This window comes from Oryza glaberrima, chromosome 2 (genome assembly GCF_000147395.1).
Source record: "Oryza glaberrima chromosome 2, OglaRS2, whole genome shotgun sequence".
NCBI lineage: Eukaryota > Viridiplantae > Streptophyta > Magnoliopsida > Poales > Poaceae > Oryza > Oryza glaberrima.
The window spans coordinates 30133901-30147714 of record NC_068327.1 but is presented as its reverse complement, the minus strand read 5'-3'; the positions used below and the strand labels follow the sequence as shown (position 1 = coordinate 30147714).

At 46.8% G+C, this 13814-nt stretch overlaps 3 protein-coding genes across 3 annotated transcripts; 2 read left to right on the top strand and 1 right to left on the bottom strand.

The window, feature by feature from the left end:
- The first annotated feature begins 194 nt into the window (after window positions 1-194).
- Window positions 195-1988, top strand: LOC127763343 (protein RKD1-like). The gene is made up of 4 exons (XM_052288011.1): window positions 195-277; window positions 483-565; window positions 658-1004; window positions 1447-1988. Exons 1-4 carry the CDS (start codon window positions 195-197, stop codon window positions 1630-1632), a joined length of 699 nt encoding a protein of 232 aa, XP_052143971.1. The 3' UTR covers window positions 1633-1988.
- Window position 1989: 1 nt separating this feature from the next.
- Window positions 1990-4578, bottom strand: LOC127763342 (geranylgeranyl diphosphate reductase, chloroplastic). The gene is made up of 3 exons (XM_052288009.1): window positions 3987-4578; window positions 2868-3323; window positions 1990-2782 (listed from the first exon to the last, which is right to left on the bottom strand). The coding sequence occupies exons 1-3, from the start codon at window positions 4484-4486 to the stop codon at window positions 2347-2349; spliced, it is 1392 nt and encodes a 463-aa protein (XP_052143969.1). The 5' UTR covers window positions 4487-4578; the 3' UTR covers window positions 1990-2346.
- Window positions 4579-8854: 4276 nt separating this feature from the next.
- On the top strand, window positions 8855-13814 carry LOC127762969 (soluble starch synthase 2-2, chloroplastic/amyloplastic). Its single transcript, XM_052287513.1, has 8 exons — window positions 8855-9438; window positions 9840-10215; window positions 10339-10403; window positions 10827-10904; window positions 11001-11111; window positions 11210-11254; window positions 11734-11907; window positions 12409-13814. Exons 1-8 carry the CDS (start codon window positions 9160-9162, stop codon window positions 13363-13365), a joined length of 2085 nt encoding a protein of 694 aa, XP_052143473.1. The 5' UTR covers window positions 8855-9159; the 3' UTR covers window positions 13366-13814.

Sequence of the window (13814 nt, the reverse complement as noted above, 5' to 3'; positions counted from 1 at the left end):
CAACACGACGCTCGCAGGCCACAAGACAAAAGCTGAATGAAGCACCGGCATCGCATGAACTGATCGCATTGTGTTGGTAAATTCTATACTTCTATGTCGACATATTACATTTATAGTGTTAAAGAAAATTTATGTTTAGTTGGACCATCCTAGCCTAAAATCGTAGCTACGCCACTGCCCTTAAGCCCTTGCCAATGGAGAAGTGGAGGTTCTATGGGGGCCATCAGTTTCAGAGTTACAGCTTTCACGAAGAGGAGAACCTCTTTCAGGATTGGAGGTAAGCAGTCAAAATCTCATGCAAGGTTTGTGTTTTTACTAATACTCTCTGAAGATGCCATCCTTTGCAAAACTTTGCTCATTTTACCTTGTTTTCTTCAAGATGAACTTCTTGTTTGCACTCTGCATTAGAAAGAGAACTTCACTGATGCCTGTAATTTATGTTGTACTCTTCATTGACACTGTCCATTTTTGCCATCTTGGAGTCTTGATTACCTGCTGCTGGGAGAGGATGAGCCCTTTTTCACTCACCACTTCAGCACTAGTGTTCATAGCAACTTCGTGCAAGGTAATACCGAGGAAAAATGAAGCATCATGTACTCAAGCAAGTATGCAGTAGAAAGTTTTGAAAGTTCATGTATTTTCTATCTATCAATGCAGACGAGCTTTACACCCTCTTCGACGGAGATATCCTGAGCATTTGGGGCGACATGAAAGAAGACGCCTATCACAGGAGCGACAAAGATGGCGGCGAGAAGGAAGAGAAGCTGGATCATGAGAAGGCCATGGAGCTGCAGCTGCAACGACTCCCGAGCGGCCGTCAATCAGGGGAAAAGACACTGACGTTCGAGCTCGTGTCCCAGTACTTCTGCCTGCCGATCAAGCAGGCGGCGCAGGAGCTCAACGTCGGGCTCACGCTTCTGAAGAGGAGATGCAGGGTGCTCGGCATCCCACGATGGCCGCACCGCAAGGTCAAGAGCTTGGAGACGCTCATCAAGAATGTCCAGGTAGTATTTTTCCTATCTCATTTTTTTTCTCTCGATTAGATGGAAGAGGTATACACACCAGGGTTTGAAATTTCGGTTCGAAATTAATTTCGGAAATTTCGGCCCCCACCGGTATGCTCAAATTTCGTCCGAAATTTTCGTTTTTTTGCAATTTTTTGTGAATTTTTCAAATTTTATTCAAATTCAGTTAAATTTTCAAATAATTCCGGCCAGAAATTTCTGAAATTTTGGTCACCCCCGGCATAAAATCCAATTTCGAAATTGAAAACCCTGATACACACACGCCCCTGTAGTCCTCTATCCTGGTGATCTTTGATGGGCGAAGTCATTTACCAACAATTCCATTACCTTACCATAAGAGTTTTCCCGTAATTTTCCATCTATGTAAATAGTATAGTGTCTAAGTTTATATCTGAGCAAATCTGAATTTCATGTCCTGCAGGAGCTAGGGATGGAGACTGGCCAAGACGAAGATAATACTAGGAACGCAGTGGAGATGTTGCAGCAAACAAAGAAGCTCATCGAGCAAAGTCCTGATGCTAAGCTGGATGATTGGACGAAGATGTTAAGGCAAGCGTGTTTCAAGGAGAACTACAAGAGGAGGAGGCTCCTGGCGATTGAAGGATGAAGAGGGATATGTAGCAAGGTGACTCTGCTTGTAGATGGTAACATCAGGATAGTGCAGGTAATCAGGTTATTTTGGCTGATCAAATGTGTAGGCAGTAATTTCTAGTCAGGCTTTTAGGTATGACCCAAGGCAGAAAAGTAGGAATTTTTGCTGTATATACCTCTTTTCTAGCCAAGTCTTCACTGATAGTAACAGTACTAGTTTGGTATGTTGGTCATGGGAAGTATCATGTATATATCTGTTTTCAGACACGATCTGGCGTGTGAACAACTAGTGCTTTTAGTTCTGAAAATAAACATGGCGTCTTTTGCTGCACATTTGTTCTGTGGAGAAATTCAGAATTGCATGAAGAACAGCTAAAGTAAACCATTTCATGTCATTCACCATTCGTCAGGAAACATGAACCATGCAGAAACATGGAGCTTATATAGTAGTACATTGAGTTCACACCGAAGATTGGTGTGCTTCAGTAATCCAACCAAACTGCCCCCAAGTCTGAACATCACCTTGTGTTGTACAAGAAAATCGGACAGGGTCGATCGGTACACAGCCTCTCTCTCTTATCCATCTCTACTTACGCTTGTTCAAATCTGTTTGATCAGCCGCGAATCTGTACTATACATGCACACTGATCCACCGCAAATTGCAGTTTCTAATGCCTCAAGAAAATGAAGCAAAGTGTTCGATCGCGGTCGTGGTCATGGCAGCTCAGGCTCACAAGGTGACCTTCTCCATCTCGCGGCGGAGGGCGGTGGCGCGGACGAGGCTGCCGATGGTGTTGACGGCGAGCTTGATGTCGTCGAGCGGGTTGCCCGGCACGACGCGCTTGTAGAGGTAGCTGTCGAAGGTCATCCTCTGGACGTAGTCGTCGGCGCACATCTCGACGAACGCCTCGCGGGCGGCGTTGGAGCGGTAGAACACCTTCTGGAGCACGTCGAGCACCTTGTACGTCGGCCAGTAGAGGCGGTCGAACTCGGCCAGGTACCTGCGCAGGTCGCTCTCCTCCACCATCCGCGTCCCGTTCGCCGACCCGGCCACGATCGCCTCCGCGCACATCCGCCCGCTCTTCGCCGCGAAGTAGATCCCCTCGCCGGAGCACTTTGTCACGTACCCCGCCGCGTCCCCCACCAGCGTCACCCTCCCCGCCACCCTGTCGAACAGGTGTCAACCCCGACCGATCGACCAGCCATTGATTTGATGCAGAAATGCTTGTGGATTCTGGCATTGTTGATTACCTCTTAGGCCTCGGGTGCTCGGGGATGGGGTGAGCCTCGACGCGGATGATCTTGCCGCCCTCGATCCGGTCCTTGGCGCGAAGGCGGGTGGCGGCCTGGAACTTCTTGATGTCGGGCTTGTGGGTGACGGTGCCGGTGCCGACGGCGACGTGGTCGCACTTGGGGAACACCCAGCCGTAGAAGTCCGGCGAGACGTCGTCGCCGACGTACATCTCGGCGCGCTCCTCGTAGTACTTCATCTTGTCGTCGGGGATCTTGACGCGCTCCTGGAACGCGATGGCGTACTCGTAGTCGCCGGCGCCCATGTCCTTGGCGACGCGGGAGTTGGCGCCGTCCGCGCCCACGATCGCATCCACCTCGAACGTCCGCTTCTCGCCGCCAGCCTTGCCGTTGGAGCTGTCGTAGTGGTTGTAGTGCACCACGTACGACCCGTTGGGTTCCTTGGGCGCCTCATACCTTTCAAACAACAGAGACGACATGATCCAAAAACATGTTTATTTTCCCCAATAAACTTGTAATAGTGTTAATGCACAGGGCAGCATAAATCAAGTAAAAATGTTGCAATCACACCGAATGGGCCTAGTTTAGAACATGGAGGTATTTCTTTATACATGTGGTGCTGAATTATGTTTCAATGAAATTTTTCTGGACTTTACGGAAATCAATAGTTAGAATCTTGCAACATATCCAAACATCAAGCCATTATCATTTTTTTTCATTATTTCAACATGCACGTACAAATTAGTATTGCTTTTTTACAGGTATTAGAAAATTGGGGTTTCCACGCAGATAGACTGTTCCTAAGATAAATTTGCAACAAATATTCATGCTATTTTACGGTTGCTAGAATTCAGGGTGGTTCTACAAACATGCACAAATCGTCTGAACAGTACTAGAAATTTTGGGTTTTGCACACATGCACACAGATCAGCTCTTGGTGAGGCAGTAGTAATAAACAAACATGTACATTTTCGTGCAGGTACTATATAATTTTGTTCATCATCGTGCAAAATTAGTGTTCAGTGCGCACAAAGGTTCAGAGCAATCAGAAATCCAACACGATGGCAGAAGTTTTTACTCACAAAATTCACAATGCATGTGACTGAGTTAGCAATATACCTCAGGAAGAGACCATTGACGACCTCGGCGCCGGCCCCCTCGGCGCGGGAGCGGAGGTAGGCGTCGAGCACCTCGCGGCGGACCATGCCGATGTACTCGTGCGGCGCGAGCGTGCCGCCGATGTCGACGGCGACGTTGGACGGCGAAATCATCTTCATCTTCCTCACCTTCCTGTCGACGAGGTCCAGCGGCAGGTCGAACTCCGACACCATGCACAGCGGGATGGCCCCGCCGCAGGGCTTGCAGTTGTCCAGCTTACGTTCGATGAGCACCGTCTCCACGCCGCCCTTGGCCAGCGCCTCCGCCGCCGCGCCGCCCGCGGGTCCGCCCCCGACCACCGCCACCCGCAGCCGCCGCCCGCTCGGGAGCTTCGGGCTCGACGCCGCCGCGCGCGTCACCAGCCTCGCCATCCTCCTGCCGCGGCTCATGCCCCCACGCACCGATGACGGCATGACGAAGGTGGCGCGCGCCGCGGCGGCGGAGGACGACAGCGAGGTCATCGTTTCTGTGGCTTCTCCTCCTCGGATTCGGAAAAGATCTCTCTCGTTTGAGCTCGACCTGGCGGTGGAGGAGTGAGCGCGAGAGTGAGACGCGAGCAGAGGGTGGGAGTAGTGAAGTGTTAGGTTTGGGGGGCGAGTAGTGGATAGGATGAGGGGAGATTGCGGGGGACACGAGCCGTTGGATCGAGCGATTGGACGGCGCGGATTGGATACGGATGAGGTTTTTGTCCGCTTTCTCCTTCGCCGTTTGATCCGCGCGAGTGGCTGACGCTTTGCCAGGTCGGAATTGAATCTTTTGGATCGTTGTGTACTGTATGTGATGGACGATACTTTGCCACGTCACGTCGTACTGTTTGTTGATCAACGTTTTTGTACCGTGACGCTTGTGTAGTTGTAATAGTACACAGTGCTACGCGTGCTGACAAGCTTGAAGAAGTGCTTGCTTGATTATCTACTGTATCAAGTGTGGCGGGTGCCACAGTGATCGTTGTATTATTGTATCCATCATGATTAAAATCTTGATGCCCACGTATATTTTATACTTGTTGATGTGTTTTTTAATAGGATTGTAATGAGGTTAAAGACTTGTCGTTGGTCTCTGTTTTTTTTTTATCGTGTGCTGCGGTGTCTATTTGCGGAATTGCGTGTATGTGAGCATGGTGTGCATGTATGCGTATTTCGTGTAATCAGAAAACATATTTGGTAACGATGAGTTTTGGCAATAAAAAGAATTGGGTGGCAAATGATTGTGTTGTGTATTTTTTTAACCAATATTTTACGGCAATGCTAGATATCGCATATCATTCTTAGCTTCCAGAATGAGATCCTCTTCCTCCCTCATGCGGGTATGGCAAAGAAACGATGCAGAGGCAGCCAGATTTCACAGGGGCTGTTGCAGTGCTTCAATGAAGAGTGATTTCTTCGAACACGGGATTAGTGACGGTGCGGGGTGGGCCGATCGAGCTGATGGCCACGTGGTGCAGAGTAGGGAGGAGGTCTCAGTATACAAGAGCCGGAGAAGGAAGAAGAAAGGGAGAAAGAAGGAGGAAGAGAAAGAGATAGACGGGAATGGATAAGGAAAGGATTGAGCGAGATAGAGGGGAATGGATAAGGGAAGGATTGAGCTCCCGAAGTTTGGTTTTAGCCATTGCATATTAGGGAGGCACCGGGCTTCGTTTTGTCATATAGTGTCCTCCCTTAAACTCGTCATTCCTCCGGTGTTTGAATTTGATATCATTTGTCAAGCTTCTTCTTCCTCCTCGAGCTCCTTCTTCTTTTCTCCCTAGCTAGCAAGACCTCGCCAGTCTTCAGTTGGAAGTCTCATCATGTGGGAGTGAGAAAATGGGAAGAGGAAGAGGACAACACTACATTCATTTGTCTGTGTTGCTTTCTCTCCTTCCTCCTGGTACCAACAGGCCGATATCTAATGGCACCAACGAGTATCAATGAGTATCGACCCGTGGAACCGATAGGGTATCAACTGGTACAGACGGTTACCAATTGATACCAATGAGATACTGATGGTACCTATAGGGTATGAGATCTAGTACCAAAACGAGCATCAATTGGTACCCATGGGTATCTAGATCTAATACCTACTTGATATCATATCGTCCGGACAGAATCCCGTGGTATAGCGGTCCAAATTGTGATATGGGTGCATTGACATTAGCAATTTTTATTACAAAATGAATGTGGTTGGTTGTCGTTCTATAAAACCAACTTTTTTTTAGAAATGCACGAAAATATTCATTTGCTACTTTGATAGGGTAACAAACTAAAAGATTTTATAGATTATGCTTGAAACAAATATTATCCGTTGCTCATTAATCTTGGGTCTTAGTAACTCTTGAAACTCTCGAACCTTCGTCTATTAAGTGATTGCTATGGGCGTATGCGGTATGAACACTCAAAACATTAAAGATTTTACTTTCTTTCAAAGGCATCTACTGGAGACCCCAAGCTTCAAGAGCTATATCATTAAAGGTTTTGGTTTTTCTACTCCACGGTTTTTGGAGATACGCTTCTTAAGGGTAAGTGGATACCTACACCCTACGCAAGCATACTCATGTTTGCTTCCACATAGTAGGAATATATGATACCGATCCGACCTTCAACAAATATGAAAACCACTATCTCACTGATGCGCATACATATGTGCCATGACTAACCCAAGGATCAAATCCAAGGGTTTATATGAGGCGCAATAAGTAATAGCATGGGATTGAACCTAGCCACATGGCCATACCTTGGTTCTATAATCTATAATGTTTAGAGCTTTCTTCGATGATTGACAATATACAAATGAGTGGCAATCGAAAGAAGGCAAGAGCAAATGGTGAAAAGTGCTATGTGCCACATGATAGAAAAGTTAGGTCGTAAATTTTTCATGTGTTAAGTGCCCTATGTTGACTTGATCTCTTGGAAGAAGTGAAGATTATATGTCATGCATATGTGGCCAACCCCATGTGGATTCATGCATGTGTTTGTGTGTGTTTTGTGCATGTGTGGTGGAGATGAGCTCGGCAAATTTGAGGCCATGGAAAAATTACAAATATTGATCTCAACATAAGGGTGTTTTTCAGCTGGTGAAGGGCCATGAATGTTAGTCTCTTTAAAAGCATGGGACAATTTTTTTTTTAGAGAATGGTATTCTTTATCTGGTCTCTATACCCAACCGAATATATGCAGCCTTTTAAATTGAGAACTTAGCCCCTCAAACAACTCAATCTAAAATTTGCTCATATGGAGATTTGAACTCAGGACTTGGTGTACTACTTATGTCACTGCAACCACTAGGCTACATGTCCATTCTCAAAGCATGAGACAATAAGAACGTTATAACCTAATATAGTAAGTAACTACCACTTATAGATTAGCCGATTTGTGCCACCTAGTAAGGATAGAGCCCATAGAAATGTATACTCCACATAGCATGTTCCTTGATTGTGCTAGTGTTAATTGTTGAATGACTTGGGCCTCTCTGATTGTCTTAAGTTAGCAAAACTTATTATGATATTTTTCTAGAACATGGCCGCCTCATACTAGCAAATTAGTTATTTTCTTGGATTTCTTGTATGAACATGCATTCCTCTCAAATTGAAATTTATTGTTTTATTGTATTTTTTGGAGCATTTTGGAGATGCATGTGCCATTTTCATTGGTAGGTCGAAACAGAGATATGCACAAACCAGACATGAAATATTTGAGGTATTCATGTTTTATATTTCTTCATCATTATGATTTGCTCCGAGATACATACAAAGTACCTATTGTTTATCACTGTTGGTTGGTTTCAATACACCCCTTGCATTGCAATTGTATGTGCCATGGAGTTGGTCTAAACATTCATAATTGAGTGTTATGTTCAAGAAAGCTCGGGCCACATCTTTTCGCTTATACTTATACTTATCAATCAAAATTTAAATTTTCAACCTTAAATTTGAAGTTGATTTTGGGTTTTTTCATCGAAGTTTATTTTTCAGCCTTTGCTTTTAGATCGCTAAAAACACATATATAAAAGTTTTATTCACAAATTATTTTTCATTTGAAAATATACCGTTTGAGTCCGCTCGATTTGAACACAGTATGTTTGCCTCAGCGACATCAAACGATATATAGGGTCTGTTCGGTTCAGCTAGACAGTAGCTGTACAGCCGTAGTGCTGCAATTGTTTTAGTACAAATTTACTTGGTAGATCCTGTTGGTGTGGCTGCAGCGCAGCCACTGCTAGCTCTTCCGAACACAGCCATAATAAAAGATTTTGTTGGTTTTTGGTAAGTAAACAAGTTGACTGGCTGGGTGGATTTACAATCCAACTCCGGCTGAAATGATTCATATCCATATAGAAATTAAGACGAAAATTTAGGCCGAGTATAATGCACAACTAATTGTGTACTTTGCACAACGGTACCGTAGGAAAATTCTTTGAAGAGGTAAACTATTGAACTGAAGTATGAAAATTATTGTTTGGAGACGTGAATTATTGGACTGAAGTTGATTAGCGAACCGATTGCATATGCACTCCGCACACTGCATTTTCCACTAGCCACATCGCCACCACATCATCAAGTCCAAAGACTGGACAGGGCCACGAGCCCACGACGTGTTTCAGGCCGGTCCTTCTGGCACCTTCTCCCCTCTGCCAGACACGTGGGCCCCACACCATCACCCACCAAATTGAGGCCCCACAGGTCAGTCAAACCAAAACCCAATCTTGTTCTCCCATGCCCCTTTCCATGGCCCACCCCAGTACCCACAACCAATCGGAGACGGCCATTCCAAACGGTGGGGCCCACTTGTCAGAAAATAGAAAAAAATACAGGAAAATATCCTGAAAATTTTGCTGCACAAGAGCGGCGAGCCGTTTGCCTTCCCTCCAATCTCTTTCCTCTCGTCGTCGTCTCGTCTTCCCACCTCTCGGATTCCCGAGCTCCACACGGCACGACCCACCTCGGCCACTCTCCGCCGTCGGTGGCCAGTGGCCTCCACCCCCTCCGTCCCCCGGGGACCACACCGGCGTAACATCAGCCACACCTCCGGCAGATCTTTCCCCCGCCGCTTAATTCACCTCGTGCGCGCGCGGCGCCGCTCGTTGCCTAGCTAGCTAGCTCGGCCGCAATCTAGTAGTAGTAGTAGTAGGAGGAGGAGGAGCGGCGGCGGCGGCGGATCCTATGTCGGGGGCAATCGCTTCCTCGCCGGCGGCTACTCTCTTCCTCGCTGGCTCCTCCTCCTCTTCGCCGCGGCGCAGGCGGAGCAGGGTGAGCGGGGTTTGGTGGCACTCGTATGGTGGCACGGGGCTGCGGTTGCATTGGGAGCGGCGGGGTTTGGTTCGGGACGGAGCCGTCGTGTGCTCGGCGTCGGCCGCCGGTGGTGAGGATGGCGTCGCGAAGGCGAAGGCGAAGTCAGCGGGGAGCTCGAAGGCGGTCGCTGTGCAGGGCAGCACGGCCAAGGTTGATACTTTTCCTCCATTTTTTTTAGAACCAAGCTTGAGACTGTTGGCCCACGTGTTTCAGACTTTCAGATCGTGTCATTTTGATATTTTAACTACTTTTCGTGATTTGATTATAGTATGCGTGCCAGAACGTGTAATTAGTTAGTGCAAATAGCGCAGTTACATGTAGAGCCATGTTGCTAGAACTACAGTTGCTTGATCTAGCGAGCTGGGAGCTAATTATTTACCATTTGTTATTCGGAAATGTTACCTCGCTGCACTTTTTGACATGAATTTCCCTATCCAACTTGTTTAGTATATTCCACTACCCCTGTGTGACATTTCATTTTTCAAGTTGATAATGCTTAAATGCTTATAACTTTGCTGATTCTCGTTGAGTGATGGTGTATATGCATTCAGGCTGATCATGTTGAGGATTCAGTTTCATCACCCAAATCCGTGAAACCTGCCGTTGCGAAGCAAAATGGAGCGGTTGTGAGCAGAGCTACCAAATCTGATGCACCAGTGTCTAAACCCAAAGTTGACCCGTCAGTTCCTGCTTCCAAGGCTGAAGCTGATGGTAATGCACAAGCTGTGGAATCGAAGGCTGCACTGGACAAGAAGGAAGACGTCGGTGTTGCTGAACCGTTGGAAGCTAAGGCTGATGCTGGTGGAGATGCAGGTGCAGTAAGCTCTGCAGATGATAGTGAGAACAAGGAATCTGGTCCATTGGCAGGGCCAAATGTGATGAATGTCATTGTGGTGGCTTCTGAATGTTCTCCTTTCTGTAAAACAGGTATGCATATCTAAACTGGAAATTGGGCCTGACCCCATCATTTCCCCTTTTTGAGCATGACCAATCAGGCTTTTACTTTTAAGCTTAGGCAATGTTCCTTCTAATAACTGCTATCATGTGAAGGTGGTCTTGGAGATGTTGTGGGTGCTTTGCCTAAGGCTCTGGCAAGAAGAGGACATCGTGTTATGGTACGTACTCCTTCACATTTGTCTTTGTTTGATTGTCTCGGAAGAGATTAACAATCTGTAGTACTAGTATATGTGCAATCCACAACGTAAGAGACTAAGAGGTGGTATTTTGATTGTTATATCTGAAACTCTTAAGTCTCATTCTTTTGATTTGCGTGCATCATGGAAAACAATCCTCAAATTGTTACCCTGTTGTCTCTGTCAGCTATTAAATGTTGTTTCACATATTTAGGAGAGAAGTGTGGAAATCTATCTTGTATTCTTGTTAGATAACAATTTTTGAGCTGTATGATTTAGCATGCTTGAGATGGATGACAATTCTTAAGATAGCATCTTAAATTGAAATGTAGTAGGATATGCACCGATTGAGTTCAGTGGCTTAGTTTTAAGTGATCCAAATATAAGCGGCTATTTCAATTTTAGGTTGTGATACCAAGATACGGAGAATATGCAGAAGCCAAGGATCTAGGTGTCCGCAAACGTTACAGGGTAGCTGGACAGGTAAGAAAACATTGAAACAGTTATTGTGCAATGTGAAATGAAAAGTTTAAAGGTTCATGACAGAATCTTTTTTTTTTCTGTGTGTGTGGTTTTCAGGATTCAGAAGTGAGTTATTTTCATGCTTTTATCGATGGTGTTGATTTTGTGTTTCTAGAGGCCCCTCCCTTTCGACACCGGCACAATGATATTTATGGAGGAGAAAGATTTGTAAGTCCCAATTTTTCTATAGCTTAATTGACTTACAAATAAGTTCCTTTTAAATCTTCTGTAAATATTTTTTGCACAATTTTATCATTTGATGGCAGGATGTTTTGAAGCGTATGATTTTGTTCTGCAAAGCTGCTGTTGAGGTAACTTCCCATTTTATTGCTACTAGTCTATAAATGTACTCCTTACAGTTCTGTTAGATTCGCAGCTCACCCCACCACGAGTGGGCCACCCAGATCTCACCACCATCAATTTCCAGTGGGACTAAACACAATAATTTCTTACTACAGTCCACAATTAGAATTTCGTACACCAGCTGGTCAGTCGATGTATATCTGAGTTTCTTGCAGCAAGCTGTTTATGCACCTTTCACTACTTCATAGCAAACAGTTAATACTAAAATTTTGATGTTTGACAATTAGAATTTAGTACACCATCTAGTCAGTCGATATATATCTGAGTGTCTTGCAGCAAGCTGTTTGTGCGCCATTGACTACTTTGTAGAAAACACAAGAACAATTAATGATAAGATTTTCATGTTTGTTTTAGTTTATGAGGTGAATGAGCCTGATGTTATGTTCTCGAATAAGTACAATTTATTCATCTGATGAAACATTTGCAGGTTCCTTGGTTTGCTCCATGTGGTGGTTCCATCTACGGTGATGGCAATTTAGTCTTCATTGCAAATGATTGGCATACTGCACTTTTACCCGTATATTTGAAGGCATATTACCGAGATAATGGCTTGATGCAGTATACTCGCTCTGTTCTTGTGATACACAACATTGCTCATCAGGTTTTTCACCTAGTCTTATTCTGCAATTTCATTCTTCGAATATTATCTGAACCACTAATGTACTTGTTTTCAAGTGATCTGCTCAATGGCATTTGTATTTTGCAAGTGTTTCTCCTTTTCTTTAATAAGGGCCATACAATTTTAAACCTGGTATTCAGATAAAAGTACAAAATTCAGTTCAGAGTTGTGTACTGGAATACAGCAGAGTGCACCTGCTATTTTACCCTATATGTAGAAAATATAGGAAATTTGTGTTTATTTATGACACCAGTTTTGTTCTTACGAAGTTGAATTAGTTATTGATTTTGCCTCTTGAAAGATAATTGACTATACTACTGTCATAGTGACACCAATTTAGTTCTTATGAAAGTTAAATTGGCTTCTATTTATTTTATGATTGCGTTTCGCAATGTAATTCAATCTTGTTTTCCCGCTTGTCATCCGTGGGCATTTACCTTGATGCTAATCTCTTATAGATGTTTCATGATTTTCTTCTTTCAGGGTCGTGGCCCTGTAGATGACTTCGCCACGATGGACTTGCCCGAGCACTACATCGATCATTTCAGACTGTACGACCCCGTCGGCGGTGAGCACAGCAACGTGTTCGCCGCTGGCCTGAAGATGGCTGACCGCGCGGTCACCGTCAGCCATGGCTATCTGTGGGAGATCAAGACAATGGACGGTGGCTGGGGCCTCCACGAGATAATAAACCACAACGACTGGAAGCTGCAGGGCATCGTGAACGGCATCGACATGGCCGAATGGAACCCCGAGGTGGACGAGCACCTGCAGTCCGACGGCTACGCCAACTACACGTTCGAGACGCTGGACACCGGCAAGAAACAGTGCAAGGAGGCGCTGCAGCGGCAGCTGGGCCTGCAGGTCCGCGACGACGTGCCGCTGATCGGGTTCATCGGGCGGCTCGACCACCAGAAGGGCGTGGACATCATCGGCGACGCGATGCCGTGGATCGCCGGGCAGGACGTGCAGGTGGTGATGCTGGGCACGGGACGGCCGGACCTGGAGGAGATGCTGCGGCGGTTCGAGTCGGAGCACAACGACAAGGTGCGCGGGTGGGTGGGGTTCTCGGTGCAGCTGGCGCACCGGATCACGGCGGGCGCCGACGTCCTCCTGATGCCGTCGCGGTTCGAGCCGTGCGGGCTGAACCAGCTGTACGCCATGGCGTACGGCACCGTGCCCGTGGTGCACGCCGTGGGCGGGCTCCGCGACACGGTGGCGCCGTTCGACCCGTTCGCCGACACGGGGCTCGGGTGGACGTTCGACCGCGCCGAGGCGAACCGGATGATCGACGCGCTCGGGCACTGCCTCAACACGTACCGGAACTACAAGGAGAGCTGGAGGGGGCTCCAGGCGCGCGGCATGGCGCAGGACCTCAGCTGGGACCACGCCGCCGAGCTCTACGAGGACGTCCTCGTCAAGGCCAAGTACCAGTGGTGAGCTGGTGGTATTTTTCGCGACGCCTCTGGATCCCGCCGTGGATGGGCGCGCTTTTTCTCTAGGGCGGCTCTGCGTCGGAGACGCTCAGACGCATCGCGCGCGTTCGCGCCCACACGATGACTGGCACGCTGCTGCTGAGACGGCGGCACGCGATGCCATCATGCCACCGGACGGTAGGAGCAACGGTGGAAGTGAACTGTACTACTGGTGCTACACTGCTACTACATGAGATCTGCTCTTCTTGGTCACGTACTCACGTTCACGCTGAATTACCGAATGTGTTGTGTCTTGTGTGTGTGTGTTAAAGGCATTGTCCTGGTAAATGGTGGAGACGAGATGGCCGGGTCGCGGGAGTTATATTTGTATATGTTGCCAGCTTTCTGAGTTTTTCAAGCCAGTGCGGCTCTTCAGTGCAGGTTCCAAGCAAGTTCAGTGCCGGATGTTAACCA